General features: G+C 45.9%; 1 protein-coding gene across 5 annotated transcripts in view; it reads left to right on the top strand.

The window, feature by feature from the left end:
* The window catches only part of LOC125702400 (DAB2 interacting protein), a 152,011-nt gene that overhangs the window by 36,568 nt on the left and 90,456 nt on the right, over positions 1–24,987 (top strand). For 4 of the 5 annotated variants that reach the window (XM_048965569.1, XM_048965568.1, XM_048965567.1 and 1 more), the window contains exon 2: positions 5,583–5,686. In XM_048965569.1, coding sequence (XP_048821526.1) covers positions 5,618–5,686 — 69 coding nt within the window. In that variant the 5' untranslated portion in view covers positions 5,583–5,617. Of the gene's footprint in view, positions 1–1,049; positions 1,363–5,582; positions 5,687–24,987 lie in introns of those variants that run through there. The other variant, XM_048965570.1, reaches the window with a different exon arrangement.

The following is a 24,987-nucleotide window of genomic DNA, read 5'->3' on the forward strand; positions in this document are numbered from 1 at the left end:
TGACGCAAACGTTCATTAGCCTGGGGAATATCCATTCTGGATGTTCATTAGCTTTGCTTTTAGATGAGTCTGATTTTTCTGAGGGCATCATTACCTGCCCTAAACTTTTGCTTCTCAACCATTTTTACTTGAAAGTCAATTTTACTGCCTAATAAAGGCTTGACTTTTAATTAATTTTATGTGGCATAATGGTCATAATATTGCAGTAAGGGATCAGCTGGAATTCCCCAAGGAATCATTAAGGCGATGGGTGAGATGTTCCAATAAATAGCTGTGCAGGTAACGGAGCAAAGAATCTGACCTCACATCTGTATTGCACGTCCAGCCGAGCGGAACAGGAGCAGGTCGTGTCAGTGAGCATTCCTGATCTGTCAGTGGCTCTGCACTCATCTTTGCCCACTGGAAAGCAGACGTTCTTGCATCCCTGCTTCCCACCCAAGCCATTCTTGCCTCTTGATGGAAAAAAGTGGCTGAATTCAGTGCTTTCTGACTTATTCCCAGGGTAATACTCCACTTCTGAAAAGTGCCACTTTTCCAGCAGCATCTTCTAAATAGGCCGTTGGGTTCAGACGAAAGCTCCATTTTCCTCCTGGACTCACGTGGCCACCTCAAAACGCAGATTCTCCTCCAACCTCTTCTGTTTGTTCTGAATCACACAAACACTGCAAACATCTCCTCTCCAGGGATTTGTTTTAACTCATCAATGCTACTGTGAGCCACGGGAAATAAATCACTTCTGTCACTGTGCACCTCCTCCTCTCCTGTGTTGGGTGTGTGACAAGGAGTTACTAGATAATGCTGAAATTAGAGAAATAACAGCTAAATTCATTAAGCAATAAAATTAATTCACAAAGGGTAATTGTGTGAGGAGGAGACCGGTAATTCCTGTTCCCTCTGGTTTCGCAGAAACTCCGCCCTGCCGCAGCTCCAGGCAGGTGCTGCAGAGCCCCGCTCCAATGGGGCAGCATGGGGAGGGCTGGCAGAGCAGAGCACACCTCCATTGCTGGGTCACTGCCCAGGTCAGCAGCCAGCCTGCCCTCGCCAAGCCTTGCGTGCAGGGTCTGTTCCATCAGCTTTGGGTTCTGATGAGCTCTTAGTTTTCTGAGGAAACTCCTGAGGATCTGGTGAAGTTTTCTTGCATTCTCAAGTCTCTGTTCCTTAAAGCACATCACGGTGGTGCTGTGAAGGAACCTGGCGGTTCCCAGCCTCCTGCTGAGCCTCCCCAGCCGCTGGCCTGCCCAGCATTCCGGGCATACCTCTCCTCTGTTGCCTCCGATGAAGTCATCATCTCCACTTCTCTTATTCCTGGCTTGTTCCGAGTGCCATGGCATGTGTGCTGCTGACAAGAACAGCTTCCTTTTGGTGAGTCGAGGGAGACGTTTTCTCATTGCTACCTCCTCAGTCAGGTTTGCACCTCCCTTTCTCTCTTGGAGTTGGAACGGCTTCATAGCAGAAAATCGACTTGCTGGGAAGCGTCTGCTTGTTGGTTATTCATTCCAGCTGGGTCTCTTTGCTTTGTTTGTGCTGTCTCTTCCACCGGCTGATCCCTGGAATCGTGTGTCAGACAGCAGGAGAGGGGGAGCGCATGAGGAGGGATGAGCAAGCAGGAGGAGCTGATGTATTTCGTTCCCACTAAAAAGAGCGTAGTCCCGACTATCTCTGGGACTCGCTGTGATTCACAAGAGCAGGTAATGCAAATGTGTGAGCATCTCACTTGTTAGGTGAAAAGTAAACTGTATTAACACTGTGTGCGTTGCACTTAATGACTGCTGTGCAGCAGCGTCTGAGGAGGATGGCGGTGATGCTGAGCGGGTGACCCACACTCGTGCCATCCCACCACTGATACCGCAGCAGCCCCGGGGCTTGTTGCTCTGGAACCATTTCTCAGTGTGAAGAACAAGCATGGAATAGTAGTGAGGATTAATTATTCTGCTAATTCAGATGCCTTGAATTAGTTATCAAGTATGTTTACTGTGGTACAGAAACAGTTTCAGAAGTGTTCATAAGCCCTAGGACCTGAATTAATGCGTAATGTTTACACTGCGTGTCCTTCTGTTGGCAGTGAACTCAGTGGGATGCATTCCAACCCCAGCAGCTTATAAAAACTCCAAGCACAGTATGCACCAAAAGGCACTGTGGACCAGACTGTGTCTGATAACTTAGGGGAGGTTTTGGGTTTTGTTAATTGCAAAGATGATTATCTTTGAAGATCTTATGCTGCAATGTGGGAAACCCAAAACATCACAGCCTTCTGTAAATATTTGGAAAAGCAGGAAGCACTTTTGTTTGTTTCTTCTTGCTTGGGTTCCCCTGTGCTTGCACAATACTGAGCCCCAGCCCAGTACAGCCACAGCACTGCAGGCCTGGGAGCTGTGGGACATGGGCTGCAATAGGCACATGGGAAGTAAAAGCAAATGTGAGTAGCAGTGCTTGGTGTCACTGTGTGAGCGAAGTGCCCAAAAGTGCCATTGGTAATGGGGAGGAATGTAGATGAGGAATCGCTGCTACAATAGCACAGTTCTCAGAGCAACCTATGAACCACTTTCAGTCTCATACTGAGATTTCCAAGAGCTTCTAGACCAGAAAATACACTTTGGTGGGCCCGGCTGTCCAACTGCAACGAGACGTCTTACTGCTCATCTGTATTTATGCTATTTATGTTCCTTTATTGGGGCAGTGCTGTAGGTGGTGGAAATGGCAGCACTGCAGGGGCTCCTCGCCGTGCCCCAAGAACTGCTCCACACAGCCCTCCTGCTGCACTATCATCCTCATCTCGTGAGGACGACTCCAGGGGTTTTGGGTCTCTGTCTCATGAAGGAGAGGTTTGGAGGTTTTCAGTTCATAACAAATTGAGGACTTTGTGTCAGCAAATAACGTCCTGAGATAGTGCCTGGTAAATCCCCAGGTCAGATCAAATCTAGAGCAAATAAGCGGACAAATAGAAGGTATAATCCTGGAATTTCAGTGAGCTGAGGGATACTACTTGGCTAACAGAGAAATTCAGTGGCTGGTGAGGATGTTGTCTGCTAATAGACAGCGCTCCTGGAAACGGCAGATGCTGAACCTGATCTCCGTAGCTGTCTCACCTTGTGCACGAGTGCAAATCTGCCAGAAATCACAGAAAATAAAGGAGTGCCTCAGAGCAGCACCTGCCAGCTCTGTGCCTGGGGAAGGAGCTCTGTGTGCTGAGCATGGCATCACCAGGAGAGCTCTGGCCCACTGAGGTTTGGGATAGGCTTAAATGTACATAGATGGTCAATTCCAATATATTACTATCTGCATCAGGAGAAGACTTCTTCCAGTGGCTAACATAAACGTCTGCTCTAAATTAAGACATTTCTTTGTCTGCTCCTGGTGGATGCACAGAGGTTTGTTATTGCTGCCTCACAGCTCCCATTGCTGCTCCTCTGCTCTACTCTGCATGCATGGCAGCCTGGTTGGGACCTTTCTTCTCACCAGAAAAGGGCTGCTTCAACCTGTATGTATCCTTACTTGTCAGTGAGCAAAAACTGCTCTGCTGTGTATTTCTGCTAGTAAGGAGATGTTAATTTACTTGCATGCCACTTTTACTTCTCTTTAAAATAAACAATTTCCCTTTGAAACAAACAATTCCCTCCACACCCAGTCCTCCTTCTAGTTATTTCTGGTTTCTTATAAAGAGTTGTGTAATGTGTCTCCTCCAGTGATCCCCACGGTGCTTATATAAGGCTAGCATGGAGCTGTGACTGTAAGCTTGAGAACAACAAGAGGCATTGCTGCTGACCCACCTCTGTGCTTTGCTCTGGGTCGGAGTTGTGCCAGCCAGCTTTGCTTTGGGCAGATTGTAATCACAGAGTAATGATTTAAGAGAACAGTTTGTGACTTCAGTGCAGTGACATTAGAGCCAGGTATTAATCAGCCCTGGGTCATAACACACTGTCCTTTCTTCTGAGGAGGTCTGACCTGTGTGGCTAGAGGAGGAAGCAGACCGGGAGTTTGCAGCAGCAGAAAGCTGTGCTGTGCTCTGACATCCCACAGCAGGGAAGGCAGTGCTGTGCAAAACTGCCCATCCTTGTCCCATGCAGGAGGCTCAGCTCTGACCTGCAGCTGCTTCTCACCTAATCCCATCATTCCTGTTTTCCAGCCATGCATATGAGAAGTGCTTTATACGGTATTTATTGGTCTGGTCATCAAGAAAATGCAAAGCAGCTTCTTTGGTCATCTTGTTGTCTTGAACTCACTTCCAAAGTTCTGTATTCCAGTTGCTCCTTTATGACAGCCCCTAAAAGGCCACTGTTCAAAGGGAGGCACTGGGAGCCTGAATATGGAAAGAGGAGGTACCAAAGGACTTGGTTGTTCCTTGAGATTCAAAGTGCAGCATTCTGCAGAGAAAGTAACGAAGCAATCAGAGGGCTTGGCCAGGAGTTGTGAAAGCACTGAGCTGGCTGACTTTGGCCGTTGGGCTCTTGGGGAGGTTGCAGGGTGACTGGTGAGGAAATACAGGTGGGATTGCCAACCAAGGAAGATGACACTGAGCACCCATCCAGCCTGCAGTAGGAATCTGCAGTCTGTCCCTTTGCAATAGCTAAGGGTACTTCTCAGGAACTGTTGAGTGGAATTGCAGCTATTGATTGTTTCTTATAGAACCTGGGTGACAGCAGACCTTGGCAAGGGGAAGGCCTTGCTAAGGGGACAGCATTCCTTGCCAAGACCTGATTGCAACGAATTGCAGATGGCAGAGGCTGAGAACTGGCAAACAAACAGCCTCTAAGTACTATTAGTTATGAGAATATAATTGTCTGAGACAATCTGAAGGACAGGCTGTTCCATCTTTAGATTTCTTTGCACACTGATTTGTAGAAGCCTCCCTTTAGCAGCCTCTGCCGTCAGATTTCCCTGTGCAGCAGGTATTCTACACGCTACTCATTCCCAGGATCCATAGTAATGATGTCATTCGTGGCCATTCCTGTTGTGCGTGAAACTGTGTTAGAATGAGTTCCCCAAGTTTACGTCAGCTCCTTTTTTTGTGGGCGTTTTTGTGCTCTCCAATTTTTTGAAAAAGGAACAGCTGTGGGAAAAATGAGCTCTTTGGTGTCACTCTGAAATAGCTGCTAATTTACTGTTGCCTTTGCTTGGATTCCGTATTGTTTAGTAAATAAATTGGTTACAAATCCATACTGTCCTTCAAAAGTGGTCAAGAGGAAATCTCTGGAGGAATTAGAGAACTGAAACACCCTGTGCCTGTAACCCCATCAGCAGTTTCCCTTGGGAGTATGACGTCCACATGTACAAGCATCTGTACTTTGCATATAATTGTCGCTCAGCTGGCTGTGTTTTCTGTTTACTCATCTGCAGACAGGAAATAACGATAATGCCAACCTGTCAGGCATCATCTGAAGGTTACGCTTTTGTAAAAAATGCTAATTGTTGGAGGTGAAAGTCTTGCTGATTGAACATTGTTCTGGGCGGCTGCAGGAAACGAGATGGTGGCGCTGGCTCATTTGCAAAGGCACCTCAAAGCAAGGAGCTGCATTTTGCGCGGCCTGCTGCCATTCCTGCGCTTATGTGTTGTAATTCTCCTTTGTCTCCTCTGCCATCCACAGAGTCCCCCCCCGAGAGGTGTGGACAGAGGCGCACGATGCCCAGCGGGGTGGCGGAGCGGAACCCCACCATGGAGCCTGCAGCCACAACGCCCTTCCGCGTCACGGTGAGTGTCTGCCTGCCGCAAGGGAGGAGGATTCACTCAGCCCGGGAGTCCAGGCGGTGCTGTACACAGAACAGCTTGGCTACCTCTTATTGAGTACACATGATATTGTTGGATACTGACAGCAACAAGCAGCTGTAAAATGTTTCTTTGTAAAGCAGCTAGATTTGTATTAGAATCCAGAGCAGGTTTGGGTGAGTTGTTCCATTTGAAAGATTTTCCCAGTGAGGTTTCATTTGTGAATCCTTGGGTCATGCACTTTATTCATAGATGTACTCCCCACTCTGAAACTGTACCTTACATCCTCATCCTTCTACAGAAGCTTCTATACAAAGAGCCTGCCAGGCTGATGGCTCCCCAGAAACTGTTATCCTCTCCTAGCAGGAGCCAGGAGGAGCCATTCTCTGTTTTGCATTTCTTCAATCGTTTTGTTTTGCAGTTCTCTGCTAACATTGCTGTTTTGTTGTGATAACAGTAGGTAAAGAATGGGAAGTCATTGGGGAGTGGAAAAGAGCAGCACCACTAACATGAGTAGCAGTGATACCAAACACAAACAGAACAAACCAGGTCTTTGAACTCCGTGGGGAAGGGAACTACTGCGTCCATTACAAATAAGGGAGCCGAAGACACAAAGAAGTCAGTTAGTGGCTGACCAAGGGAGCTGTTGTTGCTGAGCCCTAGGTCTAAGATGTGCCTAGGTCAGAGTTATTGCCAAGAGTTTCACTGCAGAATCTGAAAGAGGAGGGAGTCCAACCACAGAGCTCTGCACTTCCTGCCTGTCTGCTCTGCTGTAAGATGGGCTGTGCAGGCTGGCTCACAGCTTTAGAGATTTTTAGGCCCTGTCACGCCTCAGAGATCAGCTCTGGACTGAGTTAAAAGTCTTCTTTAGTCAGAACGTGCACAGCGACGTGTATCAGTGCTCCCCCTCTAACATCCTGCAGGTATTACATAGGCTTCTAGAATGGATCGCCTTAATTTTTGCAAGGATTATTTATCTAACTGATATTATCAAATCCAAGTAATTATTTAATTTAGGAGTATGCTCAGAGGAGTACACTGAGGCACAGTGATGGGATCAGAACTCTTCCCAGAAAGCAGGCACTGAAGTTGGAGCTGCGAGTGGCTGATTTGCTTTTAATGCATCATTGGCCCCAACACATCTGTAGTCAATAAAACGGCCCGTTGGGAGGCTGAAGTTTTGTAATCAGCTGAAGACACCAGGGTCTTTTGGGTAAGAGTTGGAGGTAAACTCCATTAAAAGTAAGGGAAATGCATTCATCAATTTTTAAGAATAAGTATCGTGCCTTACAGATGAGCTGAGTATGAGTGATGGCCACAGCCGCCAGGAGGTTATAGTTTTGAGGGGGAAACATCTGCTGAATGTGGATAATAAGCTTGAGCACAGATATTTTCATTTAGAGACAAGGCCAGTGGTCTTGGAGCTGGTTTGTCTGATGTGTGTTTATATGTTTCCTCTGCAAGCCACACCTACTTACAGGCTCAGCTGCTTCATAACAAACTGAGGTGAGTAAAACCAGAATTTCAAAGGAAAGACAATGGTGCAATCTAAAAAAAAGCCCGAGCACACCCAGTTCACCTGAGAACACTGGTACTGGGAATGAATCACTGCCAGTGGTTTGCATAAGGAGTTTATTTTAGTTCTGCAAGTTGTGAGTTAGTGACTGCACAACATTCTCTCCAGAGTTTATATTCTGTAGGCACAGTATCCAAACGCGTGTTGAATATGTAAGGAGGAGGGGTTTGGAGCTGACCTGTTTGCTAAATGAGATGGGAAGAAGTGCTGAAGGCAGTGAGTGGATGGCAGGAGCTGAGCTCTGCTGGGAAGGTGTGTATGGTACACAGCAAATACTGAAGATAATGAAACAGAAAAACAATAAGAGATTTGCTGTAGGGGTGTGTTTGGTTTTCTTCTTTTAGAGCTGATGAAAGTTGTTCTCCCAGCACTTCCCAGTTCAAGCAGGGCAAAACACAGAGAGTGTCCTTAGCTCTGGCTCCCCTTGTGGCATCACCTTCCTGCTAAACAAGGTGCATCGTGTTCCAGTGCCAGCAGAGAAACTAAGTTTTTGTCTCTAACCCCTTGTTCCACAAGCCATAATCTGTCTGAATTGATTGCCAGTTATAAATGTTCTGATCCTCTGAGCGCAGCAAGCAGGAACACAGTGAAGCTAACTGAATAGGCATGCTTTTGCTTTGTGTCTTTTGTTCCACAGAGTCTGCCTCCATAAATGAGCATCTTTGAACCTTAAACACTGTACTAGCGGTGAAAGAGGCAAAGAAGGATGGCAAAATCTGGATTCTTCAAAAGACAGTAGACCTGGTAGCATTTTTCTTAGTGCATTTGTAGTCAGTGAAAATCAAACGCTGCTTATTTCTGTTCCAAGGACATGCCTCCTGCTTCATGTTTTTGGGGGAGTTATTCCCAGGGTTAAGCAGGTCCGCTCATGGTAGTGAGCCCGCCTGTCTGGGATGTGGTTGCTCCCTCTGACTGGCTGGGTTATTCAGTAAGGGCAATCATCAGATGGATAATACGTAGCATTTATCTCCTCTCAGCTACTATGCACTATCATCTCATTTCTGTTTCTGCTCAGCCCTCCGAATGTTATTGCCATTAATATGAATGGCTTCATTACGTACATAGTTTTTATGGCTGCCCAGATCTCAGCATATGTCTGACTTAAGAAATATTCTCCCTCACCTTCCTTCATTAACCAGACAGGAGCATTAGCAGTCAGTCCACTCCAGCCACTGGGAATAGTAATTAGTGCTGTAGTTTAGTGGTAATGGGATTATTACTTTTGAGCCTTCTGCTGTAGGTTTTGATGTTGTAGGCTTTTCATATTTTATAGCTGATTGTTCTTCCCTGACATCTCCATCCTTCTGCGCTGGTCTCCAAGGGACTGCTAAGTTCAGGAGCCGTTGCATTCAGCTATTTTGATGGTGTTGCACTCCCAGTTGCTTTCTCTCAGTTAAAAACTGCAAGCAGTATTGAAGCAATCTATAGTGGAATCACTCTCTTCCCACTCTGAAGTTTGCTGGGCAAGTTATGGTTAATTGGGTGTTACATTTTTTGAGGCAACTTTGGAAAACAACAGCTTATATGAGTTTTTCGAGTCCTAAAATATAACCTTGAAAATCAAGCCTTACGTTTTTAACATCTCAGTATGTGAACAGCTCTGTGTGATCTGTTCTTATTCCTTCCTCATCGAGAATTTTTAATAGAGCTTATTAAACATTAGAGGAACACCCTTAATCTTAGTCATCTCAAGTTGTAAAATAATTATATTCCATTTAAACCTATCTTGCTGAACTTCGGTGCCATCAGAGCTTTGTAGGATCTGATGCAGTCTAATGAAGCCAAGTCTTTAATCCAAGTAACTCTCATCTGCGGCTGCCGATTCTGAAGCTGCTCTGAGCATTAGTTCAGAATTCAGTTTTGTTCTAAATCTGATTGGAAAACTAGGAATGTAATTCACATCGACAGCTATACAGTGCTTTGTGTGGATTAGCTGGAACCTTTCTGAGTGCTGCAGCAGTGCCTGGGAGCAGCAGATGTGGTGCGTGTCAGTATCAAACCCAAATGCAAGCAAGAACATTCTTGGATTTGTTGTGTTGTACCTGGCAACACTGATGGAAGAGAATGACCCTGTTCACACACACATCTTAGCAAGAGACACTGAGAGTGAAGTGTCTTCTGGGCCCCTCCCTGTTTGGCACGATTCTGCCTCTTGAGTGAGCAGACCTAATAAATAAGGGCTTTGATAGAAGTCAGTATCTGAGGACAGAAAGGCAGAAGGCATGACTTAGCACGAGATGTCAGTTCTTGGTAGTGACCTGGAGCTGCTGCCTTGACGGGGTGTTTGGATGCAGCTGATCGTGCTCCAGAGCTGCGGGCAGCACCGCGACCAAGGGCTCCTCCAAGGGAGGAGGCTGAAGTCCTGCCGTTGAAACCATTCACTTGTTACAAGAGTAAGGAGAGGCATTTGCTGCTCTGCACGGCATTCAAATAGCTTTACGTTTGAAATGGATTAACCTGAAATCTGTGTTGTATTTTACCAAACGCAGCGACCAGGAGATGAGAAACTCCACCGGCTGATAAAGCCTGCATGCACTCCGTGCGTCCCGCAGGGAAACCACGGGCAGGGAGAGGTGCCGAGACTTTCCATTGGAGTGCTGCCATCTGTCGACTGCTTTTCTTCAAGCCTCGTTTACGGGGCTCGCGCATTTCCCAGCCGAGCAGGAGCCCCAACTTGTGCAAAAGGGGCACTCGGTGATGGCACCAGGGAACCAGAAGGATTTCCTGCTGTTATTCTTGCTCACCGATTGTGCGAGGCGCTTCCCTCTTAACAGAATGGGTTAATATGATGTGCAGTCTGAATATTCTGAGTGCTGTGAGCAGGCAGAAAATGGCACTGCCTTTCTTACAGAGCTGTGTTTGATGAACCATGTGTGCTTTCTTGCCCCCAAAACGCTGAATGGGGTTTAGAATTTTCTTTTCTCAGCCCTTTAATCCTCAAGTCCAGCATCAATCATCTGCTTTCCATGATCTCAGAAAACGTGTCTGTGCTTCTTGGAGTTGAAGGCACACTGGCCACAAAACCCACAGAATCCATCCATGGAGTTGTGTAAATTGGATCAGAGAGGAGACATTTCTCGCAGAAGTTTCCAAACCTGGTGGTGTGCACAAATTCCACCACTGTCATCAGTAGTTGTGAAGGTAACTGACAGCTCCACGTCTTCTCATGGTCATTCGTCTTCTTACTGTCTGCTGTTCTGCTCTTTGGATGTGACGCCTTGGAGCAGGAGCTGCTCTCTGTGCTTCCCAGATGGGATGTGGGCCTGGATGCTGCTTTGCTGCAAATCATTGCAGAATGGATTAGGTTGGAAGGGACCTGAAAGATCTCATCATTCCAAGCCCCGTGCCAGGCTGGTTGCCCCCAGCAAATCGGGCACTAAGTGTGCCCAGCATGCAGCTTGCTGTAGTGAGGCACTGGAGCCACAAAGAAATAGGAAATCTTTCTAGGTTTTACCTCTGCTTCTAATGTTAATGTGTTTTCTTGGAGGTTTTCTTTCTGCTTGGGTTGAGTACACAGCTGAATTTACAGTGATACATTAGAAGCTACGCTTATGGCATTCCTCCATCTATCCTGCTTTTAATCCTTGATAAATGAAGTATTAAGCACTAATGGCATACCAGTAAATGGAAACTCCTGGAGAGATGAAAGCGAGTGACCCTGCTACCATTGCACTGAGTAATCTGAAATAAAGGGATCCCAGTTCCAACTGCTCTCAGTGGCAGACCAAAGGACTTTTCCCAAGTTTTCCCAGCACATCATATGCACTCTTTTCCATTTCATTCCCAATATTTTTTTTCAAAAGCAGTCACATAAATGGTGTTCTAATGGTTTGACTTTGGCAAATGTATCTTCCTGCATTTTGTAAAGAGCTGAATGGTGCTTCCCTCGGCACGAACAGCCCGTCTTTAATTGAAATGTAATTGTTTACTAAACCATTCCAACTGGAAGGGAAAATTACTATCATTTTGGTCTGTGGCTGCATACATTAGAGCACCCTTTTACGGGGACTGAATTTAAGGAGAATAGGAACATTATCACAGGCGATATATAAACAGAAAGCTATTATCATTAAACTGTCAACTGCAACTGAATTTGGATAACCAGCGTTAGAGGCAGCAAGAAGTATGCAAATGACTTTGAGAATGTATCTGTCAGCTCCGACACTGAGGAACGGGACATGCTTGGGAGCTTTGAGTTGCTGAGCAGTTCAGGGATCAGAAGAAAAATGAGGTCATCTTGAGCATTTGCAGTTATTTCTCGTCTCACTGGCAATGTTTTGCAAAAATTAGGAGCGCTGCTTCACTGTCAGATTTGTTTCTGTCAGGTACAGTATGAGCACGCAGACTTTGTCCTCCCAGCGCCTGTGGCTGATGCACTGCCAGGCTCTCCGCTCAGGTGGCTGCCTATTAGTGCTCACATTTTGCAGCTGGGAAAGCTGGAGGAAAGTTACCTACCTTCAATATGACCACGCAGCAAAGCCAGGAAACGTGTCCTGAGGTGAATTCCTTCATTTCTAATTCCCTGTCCTGGTGTTAGCCACTGTTCAGCTGCTCCTAATTGCTTCTCCGAATCATCCTCTGGTTTTAAGGGAATCAGATGTTCTCCTCCATGTTGATGCTGTCATATGAAAAGGAGTAAGTGGTTTTCTGGCCTCCACATCATTGCTGTGGGGCAGATGTGATGGCCTTTCCTACCATTGGTGTCAGCACCCCGTTACCTACTTTTTAATTGCCTGCTATTAAAATTGCTGCCTTGCCTCTTATTTTTAAGTCACACCACTCGTGTAAATCTCACAAGTAATGTAAATCTCTGGTCTTTAAGTACTGTGTGTGCTTTATGAGACATGGGACAAATTCCAGTTGGGGGTGCTTAGTGCTAGCACAGCAATTGGGAAGTGAAACAGATCGCTTTAAGCGATTTGAATCTGAGCTGGAGTGCTGCAGATTTGCTATGTAAACACAGTGGTTCCAGCTGGGGGAGTTCTGGGAGGCAGCATCGCTCCAGATCCGTGGCATTGTCAGGCTGCAGCACTGAACTGCCCTTCAAACTGCTGCGGATTTATTGTGTGCATCAAGCAGGAGTCAGGAACGGTGGGATAAAAGGTGTGCTGTGACCTGCTTCACTAAAAGGACCCAGCAAGGCAGAGTATGGATTTTTTTTCCTTTTTGAACTGCGTATGTTCCAGCGAGGTCTCTTTTTAGAGCCTGCAGCTGTCTGAAGGACAGCTGTACAGAAAGGAGGAGGCATGGGGCTCATCGACAGCTTAATTCACACACTGAGGCTGCTTTCCTTTAAAAACACTACTAATCCAATTTTAGGTTTGTGGGGCATGGTTTGGCCTGCTTGTGGTTGCCATCAAAGTGACATGGCTGCACAGCCAAGTCTGTACGGATCGCAGCAAGGCCAGCTCTGCTCCTACGTGCGGCAAGCAGGACGCAAGAGGAGCTGGCATTGCCAGCACACATTTGATGCTTTGTGCAAAAGGTAGAGTCTGGTCAGCTCCTGAAGGAATTCAGACCCTCTCATTTAATCGACAGTGGTGGCAGATCCCCTTCCTGCGCCCCTCCTGTTGGAGTAGCACAAGAAATACCAGCAGTTCTGTATGTTTTCATGGAGGGAACCCATGGGAGGAATATTCAACATTTAGGCTGTAAGTAGGGCTAATAGGAAATGCTAATTCACATTTCATTCTTTTGATCAGTGTATATTGAATGATAATTACAGTGATAGTAGTTGGCACTTCTGTAGCACCTTTCATCTGAGGCTGTTAAAGTGTTCTGCCAATCTCAATGAATTCAAGCTTGCAGTCACTGTGGGGTTGCAAATTATCATAATGCCTTAAACTAAATGGGGAAACTAAGGTCTGGAAGGATTATATGACTTTCCCCATCTTTCATAATCTGTGTAAAAGAGTTGGGACTGCACAGTAATGCTGCTGGCCATCTTTCGTGCGGAGCAGTTCAAGGCATGACTTAAAATGGTGAAAACTATTGAAGCTGTCCAGAGGGCTGTACTTACACTGTCTGTTGCTTTGTTTGTGGCAATTTCACAGTTTGCTATCTGCTCAAGCATCCTGCTCTATTCTGTTCTGTTGAAATTGTTTGAATTTTACCCACAAAGAGCAACAACCTGGAGCTCTCTTTGGATTCTCTGCCGATGTACCAGCATCAATTCTTTACAGTCTTCCAAAGGCTGATTTGAACAGAAGAAATTAGCTCTTGCTCATTTCAAAATTACTACCAAATGTTTTTTTATTGTATTTTAACCCACTTCCTGGAAATCCAAATGCAAACACCCTGTGCTCATTAATGGGCTGTGGGAAGATTCATCTGAGTAGCCTCCCTCCAATGGAATGAATGAAAAGTTAAGAGTAAAAAACCAAAGTTTTGCTTTCTTTAAACCTCTCAGACTGCTGGTAGCACTGAGGAAAGCAGCATTTAAATATACAACTTGACAGTGCCCCCTTAACTTGTTTCTGGGTCACAGCTAAAGAATTGTACTGCAGATATAAAGGGCAGGGTAATAAACACATTCAGTTTCCCCACTTTCAGTAGTGCTGAAGTCGTGCCTTCAGAAAACAAGTCAAACAGTGCAAGGAATTGGTGCTTCGAGGGCCCCAGTGGCCACGAGTGTCCGTCTGATGAGGACCTTAATCTGAATTTTTTTCCATTTGGAAACACGTATTGCTTTGTCTCATGGATATTGGACACTAACTTAGATATGAAATTGATTGTAATGGAATTAACAGAAACGTTTTCATTGCCACAGTTATCCCTGAGCAGTTCTCATTAAACAATTTCCAAGTTTGAGCTTAATTTCTGAAACAGATTTTTTTCCTAGACTGAACACCTCAGTAACTGTAACCACACCATATTTTGAGCCATCCTTTCCCAGATTTTCTCTGTGGTAAATGGTTCCCATATTGTCTGCATATTCTGATCAGAGCTTTGATGCCACGGCAGATCAGATGTGTGCAGTCCCACGGGAGCTGCCCTGTCCGTGGCGATGGCTGAGCAGAGCTCCCCAGGCCTGCAGGAGCTCAGGGCACTGCCTTTGAGCAGGGCTGCAAGGGTGGATCATTGCTGGGTTCTTATGGAGGCTTCTTCCCCTCCAGATCGCAGGCAGTGCTGCTGGACACTGCTGGATACAGGCTGCTTCCTCAGGCTCTGACTCTGCAGTTCCGAGCCCCTCGTGGCCGCTTGGAGCCGCAGGTCTGATCTGGACAGTCTCACAGTGACATGATCTCATGATAGTGGCAGCTGAATAACTTCTTATTGCTGTGGGGCTGCACAGAAACATACGTGCTCAGATGACATTGATTTCTATATACTTTTTTCAAACTTCAGTTGCCATGGAAACAAGATTCACTTTCTCCTCCACACTGCCGCTGTTCCCCAGCACTGCCGCTGATAAGGAGCAGATCGTGGTTGTTCTCCCCACTTGCTTTCTTTCCTGGAGGGCAGGGTAGCCATGGCTCAGGCATCAAGAGAGACTGGAGAGAGATGGCAGAGGCTGCAGAGCCATCCCCGAGGTGCTGCGGTGCTCCTGGGCGCTGGAGCTCTGCCAGGAGCTTTCCCATCTTTATCGTCCTCCATAATTACAGTGGATCACATCTTACCTGCAATACTCTTCAAAGCACTAAGGAAATGAGCTCCAGAACTAATCATATCTTTATTTCCTACGTAGCTCACTGTAGTTATGTGTGATGTTCTGCAGAATGGGACTTGCAGTGCTCAGCATAACCTGGCCCTGCCTGCCCTGCTCTCCTCCCTTCTGTCCCCCCAGCTGCCCGATCACATCCCCCCCTGCAGTCCCCCCTTAGAATAACAGCCTAAAAGGTGGCCATCTGCTTTCCTGGTGATTCGTACTTCCTGGTCAAATCTAGACATTCGTAAAGATGTGCAAATAGTAATGTGAGTGTTGGTGACACTGGAGGCAGATGGGGACCTCGATGGGAGCAAGGGGAGGCTGTGCAACTGGCTCAGAGCTGTGGCTCAGCCTGCAGTGCTTCCTCGTGTCAGACACTGAATGCAGCATCCCTCGATAATTAGCAGGACTCAAAAGAGTTAAGAAATGAAGGAGAATTAAATCTGCCTGATAGAACTGAAATTTCTTGCTGGGTGACAAAGTTCTGCTTTAAAGATAGTAAATCTACTGCTGGTAATCAGGCAAGAAATAATCTGCTAAGACCCCAACGCGGCGGTGCTGCTCGCAGTGCCTGCTGTACTGTTTTGCAGGGGTATAAAGCAACAGTGACCATAATTTGTATCTCCAGTTCTTCAAGGATACATTTTTTTTGTTTTATATCTCCGGCAGCTTTCCAGATGGGTATCCTAAGAAACATCAGTGGCGAGTCCTGCTATGTCCCATCTCCTTCTTCACTGCCTTAGCCTGAAGGTTAAGGTACAAGCTTAGGAGGAAAAAGAAATGAGTAAATGCAGGCAAAATAGAAAGGAGTCTTGGATTGGTTTTCATTTGAATTTAAATTGATGAGTGATTATTTGTGATTTCCTCTGAAAAAGTGGAACAGCTGTCAGCTTCCCTCCTTTGTTTTGCTCAGAGGGGGCAGGAAGAAACTTCAGCTGCAGCCTATGGGTTGTGTGCTTCTGGGCTCCAGTCCTGTTGTAACTGGGAAGGGCTTGGAGGTGTTGTGAACTACTTTGCCCATGTATAAAACCTCCTGAAGTTGTCCATTTCTTTGGGTATGGTTTCAATTACAGAAAAAAGTTTTCTACCCCATCCTAATTATTATTGCCTGTCTGAGGCTATCTCATGTAAAAGAACTATCTGATCCATGTGTCAGTATGAGCAGAAAACCTTTAGAAATCAAGGTCCACGTGCTTCTGTAGCCATCATGTGGGATGTATTTATTCCCCTGTTGTAATGTTTCTCCTTTTCACAGAGCTGTAAGCAGAAGGTGAATCAAACTGAAACACTCAACAAATTTTCTTAAGTTGTGAGATTGGGGCAAACGAGCATCATCTTAACTGTAATGTCTGGAAATTAAGGTGTCTGGAGAGGTAGCACAGGACAAATGCAAGACTGACGTCCTGTCTGAGTTACAGGAGGTATTCACTGAACCTTCACATAACCCAGTGTCTTTGTTTGATTGCAGATGTAATTATTGCTGAATACAAATGCTCCAATTTAAGTTTCAGAAATGTGGTGGAAGTCTTTGAACTGAGAACATCTGCATGAAGCATGAGTTTCATTTTTAAACGAGTGACTTTTACTGCAAAATTGCACAATGAATCTCTACCTTCAAAAGATAATAATATTTTTTTTTATTCTAAACATATTATCTACCAACTGCTTTTTAAACTGCATAGGTCTAGCAGCTGGCTTTGTAGGAAATGTGTTATTAAAAACACACAGAATTTGTCAATGCAAATGCAGTGCATTTTCCATTGTGGAAACTGAGAGTTGGTCTTCAAAACTGTGGAAAATGAGGTTACCCTTCCAGTATTTGCTCTACCCAGAAGATTTCAAATGGAAGGGAGTGGAAGGAACCTGATAACTAGACAGATAGAGTGTGATGTCCGTGTGCTGCTCTTCAGCCATAAATCAAAGTAGGGCACACATGTATAAAACACACTCGTGAAGCATTTTATTCTGTATCATATAGCAAAAGTGGGCTTTAAAAGATAACATCGATGTAAATAGATTTACAGAGGCGGCTTTCTCATCTCTCATATGTTTATTGCTCATTTTGGGGAGCTCTGATACCCGCTGTAACATGAGGCAATGTATTTAAGTAACCAGAGCACTGGCGTGGGGATGAAGCATTCCTGAGAAGTAATCCTGGCTTTGTTGCTTATCTGCCACGCAGTCGGTGCAGCAAATCACTTGCACACGTGTGCCTTGAAAGCTGTGCTCCCTGTGCCCCACCAGAAGGAGCTGCTGGGGCTGTGCTGCCTACTCCCCTCGGGCTGCAGGTGCCACAGACCTGCAGGTGTTTTTGCTTGGATGCCCCCTATAAAAGGTCTGAGTGACAGAAACCGTCAATCTTTGCAGAGTTTGGCTGTTTCTCATGCCTGAATGGGATCACCAAGCATCCCAGTATACAGCCCTACCATGTGCTATAAATTCTTTATTTTATCTGTACTGAAATGGCTACTTATACTTTAAAACCAGAATGAATGTAATGATTCACGGCCGATACCGAGTGTTTAAGTCATTACTGAGCTACTAAAAGTATTGTAAAAGTTTGAATTTATGGGAGTGTGAATAATTTTGTGTCAGCTGGGGGTTATTCCTTGTAGTCTAAAAGGCACTCATTCTCTCTGTATCTGAGCTTTCAGAAATATTTACCAGATTGGAATCTGTTGCTTTCCATTGTAAAATAAATCTCCTGCGCATGCAGTGCATGGAAGAGGGTAACTCTGAACCTTACTGCATTTAATGAAAGTCGAATACTTAAAACTCCCCATATCATAAGCAAGTGAAGTCTCTGAGCTCGCTGGAAATGTTCCCAATGTTTAATGGCAGTTCAGCTGTGTACCTCCCAGAGTTGGGGGTTCTGTTTGCAGCCACTTCAGCTCTCACAAGGCTAGTCCAGAGAGGATGGGTCTTTAAAAAAACGCATAGAAAATTGCTGTGGGATATCTCAGGAGTCCAGAAGTCAGCTTTTACCTGCGGCTTTCCACCTGGTGTTGGGTATCTGCTGGAAATCTGGGTGCTTCCTTGGCAATGTGTTGGATGCCAGGCCTGTGGTGGCTGTGCGTTTTGAGAAGCCGTGTCCAGAAGAATCACAGGCATGCCCACCATTCTGCATGAGATGAGAATGGCCATTCCTAAACTGCAGACAGGGTGATCGCTCAGCTCATACAGCCTCACATGTGAGGTTCCACAAATGCATGCAGCCTGCAGCCATCCATTCAGAGGTCCTGCCTGCATCAACACGAGGGTGCATTAGAAAGAAGCCATTTCAGTATTGGTTTGGCAATTACCAGAATGCAGCTTGGTGTGTATGTGACAGCCAGCCATTCTGAGTGGCTTTCGGAGTCAAGATTTACATGCAGTAAATCAAATTAAGTGCCTCAGCTTTGAGTTTTTAAGAACAAAAAAAAAAAACCACAACATTTTCAAGGCCTAAACTGAGATAGTGAGCTTGTTTTAGTTAGTGACAGTTTGAGGAGTGAAACTGCATCCCTACCCACAGGACTCAGGGCTTCTCCAGGCAGTGAAAGGAAGAAGGGAAACAGCTCCAGCACAGCAGCACCTGGTGTCACTTCTGTTCCCATGGGATGCTGGCAGTGCTCAGCACCTCACGGGATGTGTTCTGCCTCTGTCAGGGTTGTTCCTACTAAAGAACAGGCAAAGGAGTTTTGTTTATGAGCAGTCTCCTCTTGGATGGCTGATTGCATTGTACCAGTTAAATAAGGAAACTGTTTTATCCCGTTGAATTTCTCCCCCAGGTGACATCCTTGCTTGGTTTCACCTAGGCAGTCTGTTTCTTGTAGCTCTTCTCTTCAGGTAAATAACTGTTTTTGTTCTTCAAGGTTACTTGCATTCTGCTTGTATCTCTGTTTCTGCATCATTCATCCCTGATTGCTCAATTACCCTTCTTCCACCTTCCTACGGAATATTTATGTGTCTGGGTTGGATATGAAGTGTTGACAGTATGATAATTATGGAAATGTGAACAAATAATCCAGAGTAGTGTGGTTTTGTTTTAATGGGAGAACAAAAGAATCCAAACTGAAGAACTGGCTGATCCCTGAATAGCAATGGCTGTTGAATTGCAGCTGTGTGCAAGATCCTTTTTGGCAGTTGCATTCCTGCACTGACTGTTACTGCACTGCTGTTCCTTGTGGACACTGCAGGTGTCATTAGTGCTGATGCAGGCATTCCCAGTTTCTGGTTGCATTACCAGAATGCAACCTTTTGGCTTGCTGAACGTTTGATAGTTCTCTCCTCAAGGACCAAAGGCGTGTGCTGGCTGGGGGTTTCAGTCTCCGCCTGATAGAAAAGAGCAGAAAAGAACAGAGTGAAATTCTGCAAAGCAACTTCCAGCTGAATGTCAGGAGAAAAGATCTGAGAGAAGAGGTGTGGGCTGGGAGCTGCCAGGCTGCGGCCTTCTCTCTCCAGGGCAGTGGGAGAAGAACTGTGACCAGGATATTTCCAACAAGAAAGGTAAAATCTGTACAAGAATAGAACATTAGCAGCAATCCTTTGTTGACCAGAGATGGAAAAAAGATGAGATGTTATGTGTTGAAGTTACTGCTTCTTCTATCTGTGATGTGCTGATACTTGCGTGTATTAGATTTGCCATAATTTTAATTAACCCTCAGTGCCTCTCATTTGATATAATTTCAGTTTGTATGACCTAGACAAACCCATGCTGTCCCTTTGGTAACCTCTGGGACTTCAACACATCTCCATCTGATTTTTCAAATGGACAGAACTAAGTATTTCCAGTGACACTGCAAATGTGATTAATCTTTTGCCATAGAAGGGCAGTGTTGCTAAGCAGCACTTACCAACACGGGTTGTTTCTCACATTCCTGGGCTGATTTCTGGCCTGGCTCACTGACGTGCCCTCATGAGTGTTATGTACTGTATCTCTGTATTTATTCTCAAACTCTGGATGCCCAAAGACATCTGCCCACAGCACGTGGAGCGATGCGATTTGAGCTTTTATTGCAGTTGCTGTGCACACAATATTCTTGTAGCTGGGTTTTTGGTTTTTTTTTTTTTTGTTATTTTCCTTTCTATATATCCAAGATGCTTGTGTCTCCAAGGGGCTTTCCTATCCCTGTGGAGCAATTCTTGAAAGTACCATCAGTCAGAGCAAGCCAGTGGCTCATGGATGGATCTTGCTTAGTGTCAGACAGGAGGTTGCTGGCAGCTGGGTGTTTCCATAGGAGCTCACAGGATGGCTGGGATGGGCCCTGAGGTTTCTGAAATAAAACAGGGAAAGGTACATTGAGGGGCTTCTCACCCACTTGAACAAAGATGGGCCTTTAGCCCCCTCTGAACACAGAGGGTGAGACACATTAATCTGTGTGAGTTTCGGGACCAAGAGATAATAAACCGATTTGGTTTTCCTGTTAAGTTTCCTTGCCCTTTCCTTGGGGTTGCATATTAGGCAAGCTTTATCAACTGGAACAGGCTGTTCTTTGTCATGTAACTGGAGTGTGGGTACATCGATGGATAAACCTGCAACAACTTACCTGCTTAAGGTTAATTCAGGGATTCTCATGGGTCTGCTGTTGTCCTGCTTCAAATGACACTGTGGCTGAGCAGCTCCTGCACACCATGTGCCCGAGTGCAAAGAGACCCTATGGCAGCCCTGTGTGTGCCACCTCCTGAATAGAGCCCTTCGTGGCATCTGACAGGAGGAGAACTGGGTGATAGGAAAATAACTTCTAACTTGCAAGTTCAAATCAGAAGACAGGACAGAAATAAATTACAGATGAAGTGTTTGAAAGGATCCGTACACTTACAGGCACATGCCTCTGAACAAATACAAAATATTTGATCCGTAAAGGTCAGTGCTGTACATGAAATTCCCTCCTTTCTTGTATCAATGCCAGGAGACCACTCAGTGGATTACTTCAGTTCTCGGGCTTCCAGGAAACACATTTGATGCCTGAACTCCCCCTCAGCTTTTTATGGCCCTTGTAGTAGTTTAATGCAGTCATGCTCTACAAAGAGAATGGAGGAGATGTGCACTTAAGTGTCTTTACCTGGTAATGAACAATATCAAATGCCATCTGAAAAAACCTTCCTTTTATCTTGAAAGCTGAGCCTAACATGGGGTAACTGTAGAAACAGGTAAACTCACTTTTGTTGTACATTTATGGCCATAATAAGACATTAGCATTGGCAAGGTTCTTCTTGGATCACAAATGCAAGTACAAATTATCCATCCATGGAGCCTCACTAAAAGGGTAATTCCGTGGGCTGTGATGGATGCTGAGCAAGACCAGCAAAAAAAGATTCCAGACTTAAAGAAGTTTGGTATTAAAAAAATAGAAAGATTAAAAAAAGACTGGATCAGTAGAAAAGATTTGCCTCCAGTTTTATACCTCTAAATGTATCCTCAACGTACAGAAACAACCTAATATAGAATACCCCATCACACAGTTATACGTGCACAAATACTTGTTTGTGGCAATTTCATTGCTATGAGTAGCAAACAAATATTCGGATGTGCTGTTGAGGCCCCTCCAGTTGAGCTTTGCTTCAACCGAAACAGAAAGTGATGGAAGAAGGATAAAAATAGCCCCATCTGTTCACTGCTTCTGCGATGCGTCTTTACGGCGTTTGCTCTGCCTGGTCTTTGGATAAGAGCATTATGAAGGACTTCTGTCTGCTTCTGCAGTGCCCCATCAGCAGCCCCTCCGCGCTCCCTGGCTTTGCCCATACGTGTCCTGTCTGCCTTGTGCTCAGTTGTTGTGCTTGGAAAATCCTGCCAGGCGCCAGGACTCTTCCAAACAAAGGCGCTCTGGAAGCATTCAGTTGGATTTATCGACATGTGTTGTTGTTTTTCTTAATTTCACATATATTGTGTTTCCATGGCGCTGACTTTTTGCCTTTAAAACTTTGTCATGTGGGTCCACTGCAAGTGAACATTAATGCTCAGATACATGAGACTTGTGGAGTTACTTTATGCTTAATAAAACAGGAGCTCGAGAGGCAGGCAAGACTTTGCCATCCTCAGTGCTGCACTCAGCATAGCAGCCCTCCCTTCTCTTTTCCTCCCAGTTTGCTCATCCTTGGCCCAGCGCCCATGGAAGCACGCAGCTCCTGCTTCTCACGGGTGTGCAGCTCTGAGCAGCTTATATACACATGCTTTAAAAGTATTAGAATGCTCAACATATTCAGATATTTTGATATAATCAAATGTTCTTTCAGGGGCTCAAGCAATTGGAAATGTCAAGTTTGATACAAAGGAAGAATGAAAATGAAAATCTCACCTTCTGCCATCTGTCACAAAGTCAGAGTTTGGGTTTGTCCAAATATGTCCAAAAAACCCCAAGTCACAACAGACTTAATTGTCCTGCTTTGAGTTGTGGGTGTCCTGTTCCAACTCAAATAACGGCATCTGTGATTAAGCAATTCCTCAAAAGGATTTGTTTTGCCTTCTTGCTTTGTGTCTTATTACAATTTCAGCCAGCTCTTCTGATTAGAGCAATTGTGTTCTGGGCTTGAGGATGTCAGAGTCCAAACTGCAGAAGCAGAACAAGAAAAGCAAGGCCCTTGCTCTTAAAAAGTGAAAGCACTTGGCTGCACTGTGAGAGCTCTGCTCCTCTCTTTCCTATCGTGCTCGTTGAGTTCTGTGTGGGCTTTGATGCCCAGATAACTTCCACACTCCTGCACAGGTTTGTGTGGTACTGTTCCTGACCACAGTGGTCACCTCCTCTCCATTGAAAGATCTCATCTTGCACAGAAGTTAGGCTGTGTGGTACAGTTGGCAGCTCTGTTTGTTCCCAAGAAGGTATTTCGTTATTTACTTGTGCCCCATGCCTACAAGGAAGGTGGAAGGGGCCTGAGATTCCCTTCCTTGTATTCTAGCAGAACTTGAAAACAAAGGCAAGTCTGTACTAAAGGAAGGAGAAACGTTATCCCCATTTGTGCAGACTGCGCTGGTTCTGGAGGAGCGCAGAGGTGCTCAGCTCACAGCACAGCACACAGCAGCCTGCTCTCTCTGCCCTGCCCAGCTGCAGGCGGATGGATGGAGCACCTCAATGCTTGGCTGCCCTTGTAACGCCTGAAGGGATTCTTTGGCTCTTCACATTTCTATTTGTTGTCACTTAGCACAGTCTATTAACTTCTTCTCAATGAAAACTTCCAAGTTAGTGTTCTAATTTTTTCTAGTGCTAGTTGCTGCCCACACGTTGGAAGACACAGTCCTGCCCTAGACAGCTCACAGTAAACACTTAGAAGAATTTAAAGAACATGTAACATAAAGGGCTTAAAGACGTAAATTAATGGAAGTCACAAGAATGCAGCAAGGCTAGAGGAGCAGGCGATTCTAGCAGGGTAGGATTAGCCTCATTCATCTGGAGATCAGGATCAGATGGTCTTTAAAGTCATAAATGAAGAAGAAATGGATGATGCATTTATGATCTCACCAGGAAAGCACGGCAGTCACACCCCAGGTCAGATTCTCTCTGTTGTCTTTGTGGCAAGCGAGCTCCTCTATTTTTTTTTTTTTCTTACCCCATCTAAAAATTATGGGAGGCAGTTCCTGGTCTCTGGCACGCACAATGGAGGTGCACAGTGTTGCTACAGCATTGTAATTTGTCAGCATTAAAAAGCCTGACATCTCGTTCTCCCAAATGAAGCTAGCAATGAAAACTGAAAATGGCAGAGTGTGATCTCCTTCTGGTAGCAATGAACGTAAAAACAATGCGAAACAGAAGGAAAGTAATGTCTTATTGCAACCCTAAATTCTAATTTCCAGATCCTGCACGAATCATCTAACAGTTGTCGAGATGAGACATATAAGATAGTGAAAGAAAGCAGCCATCATTCCTCACAGACAGTCGTTGTGTTTTTCCTTCTCAATTCCCTTCCTGAGTTGGGGATTTTAACAAGTCCTCAATAACGCTGTGACCCAGCTGTGCTGGCCCTGCTAAGGACTGGCATGTAGGCAGCAAGCACTCAGCAGTGGCATGAGGGAAAAAATGGGCAGGTGCACGTTGTTGTTTTTGTTCTTGGTGCTTTGGCAGGGCTCCTAGCAGGCAGCCAGCAGCCTGACCTGGCCAGGACAGGAGCACGAAGGGCTGATGGCTGAGGATGATGCTGGCTGAGGGCAGAGCGCAGCAAAAAACAGCTTGGCAACGGACTGAGCACTGGAGGAGATCATCCCCAGATGTGCTGTTTTGGAGCCACGTTGATCCCTCTTTCTGCACTTTGTGATGTTTCTCTATACCACACAAACACCATTCTCTGATGGTATTTCTTGGGACGGCCTTTGGTGCTGCTTGCATTCTGTTGGTGTGAGACGCAGCAGCCTGCACTGTGCATCATGCTATGGCGCGTGCAGGCAGCTCCCAGGGTAGGGCTCAGCTCACGTGGAGTTGTGTTATGTACCTCACCTGTAGAAGTGGTGCTTAATGAATGCAAAGCACCTCTGGATATCTGCATGTCTGAAATTCCTGCTGCACTTACAGGGAGGTCACTTCCACAAGTGCCGCACAGACGCCCCAGGGCAGCCCGCAACCCGAGGAGGACAGGATGTGCCCTGTGAATGTGCTGGGTGGGGAAGGAGCATTTAAATAGCGCGAGCAAATGGCAGAATGGATAGAAGGCAGGCTGCGATTATTCTCCTGCAAAACATGTGAAGGATATCGGTTATAAAAGGGAGCTGCTAAAGGGCATCTGGCCTATGGCCGCCGCTGGAGGCTGCCGGGAGGAGCTGCCCTGGGCTCGGGGATGGAGGGTGAGGCTGCAGAACTGCCCGTGGGAAGGTGTCCGCTGCTCCCTCCTTCCCATACGTCCGTCAAAATCAGCGCTTTTTGCAGTGGGTATCTCACTCCCTCTCCTGGGGACGGAATGGAGGGGATACGTGCGGGACCTCGGGCCGTGAGGGCTGACCTGGGGATCGGCCTCATTTGCTGCCCGGGTTTGACAGCACATGAAGGGATGCCACTTTCGGCTCTGCTGCCAAAGCGCCACTCGCGTTCCCAGCGCCGCCCGCTCTACCCGCCGTGCCTGACCCACGCAGGTTGTTCTCTGGTGTAAATGCTGGGCACC

Source organism: Lagopus muta, chromosome 19 (assembly GCF_023343835.1).
Source record: "Lagopus muta isolate bLagMut1 chromosome 19, bLagMut1 primary, whole genome shotgun sequence".
Lineage (NCBI taxonomy): Eukaryota > Metazoa > Chordata > Aves > Galliformes > Phasianidae > Lagopus > Lagopus muta.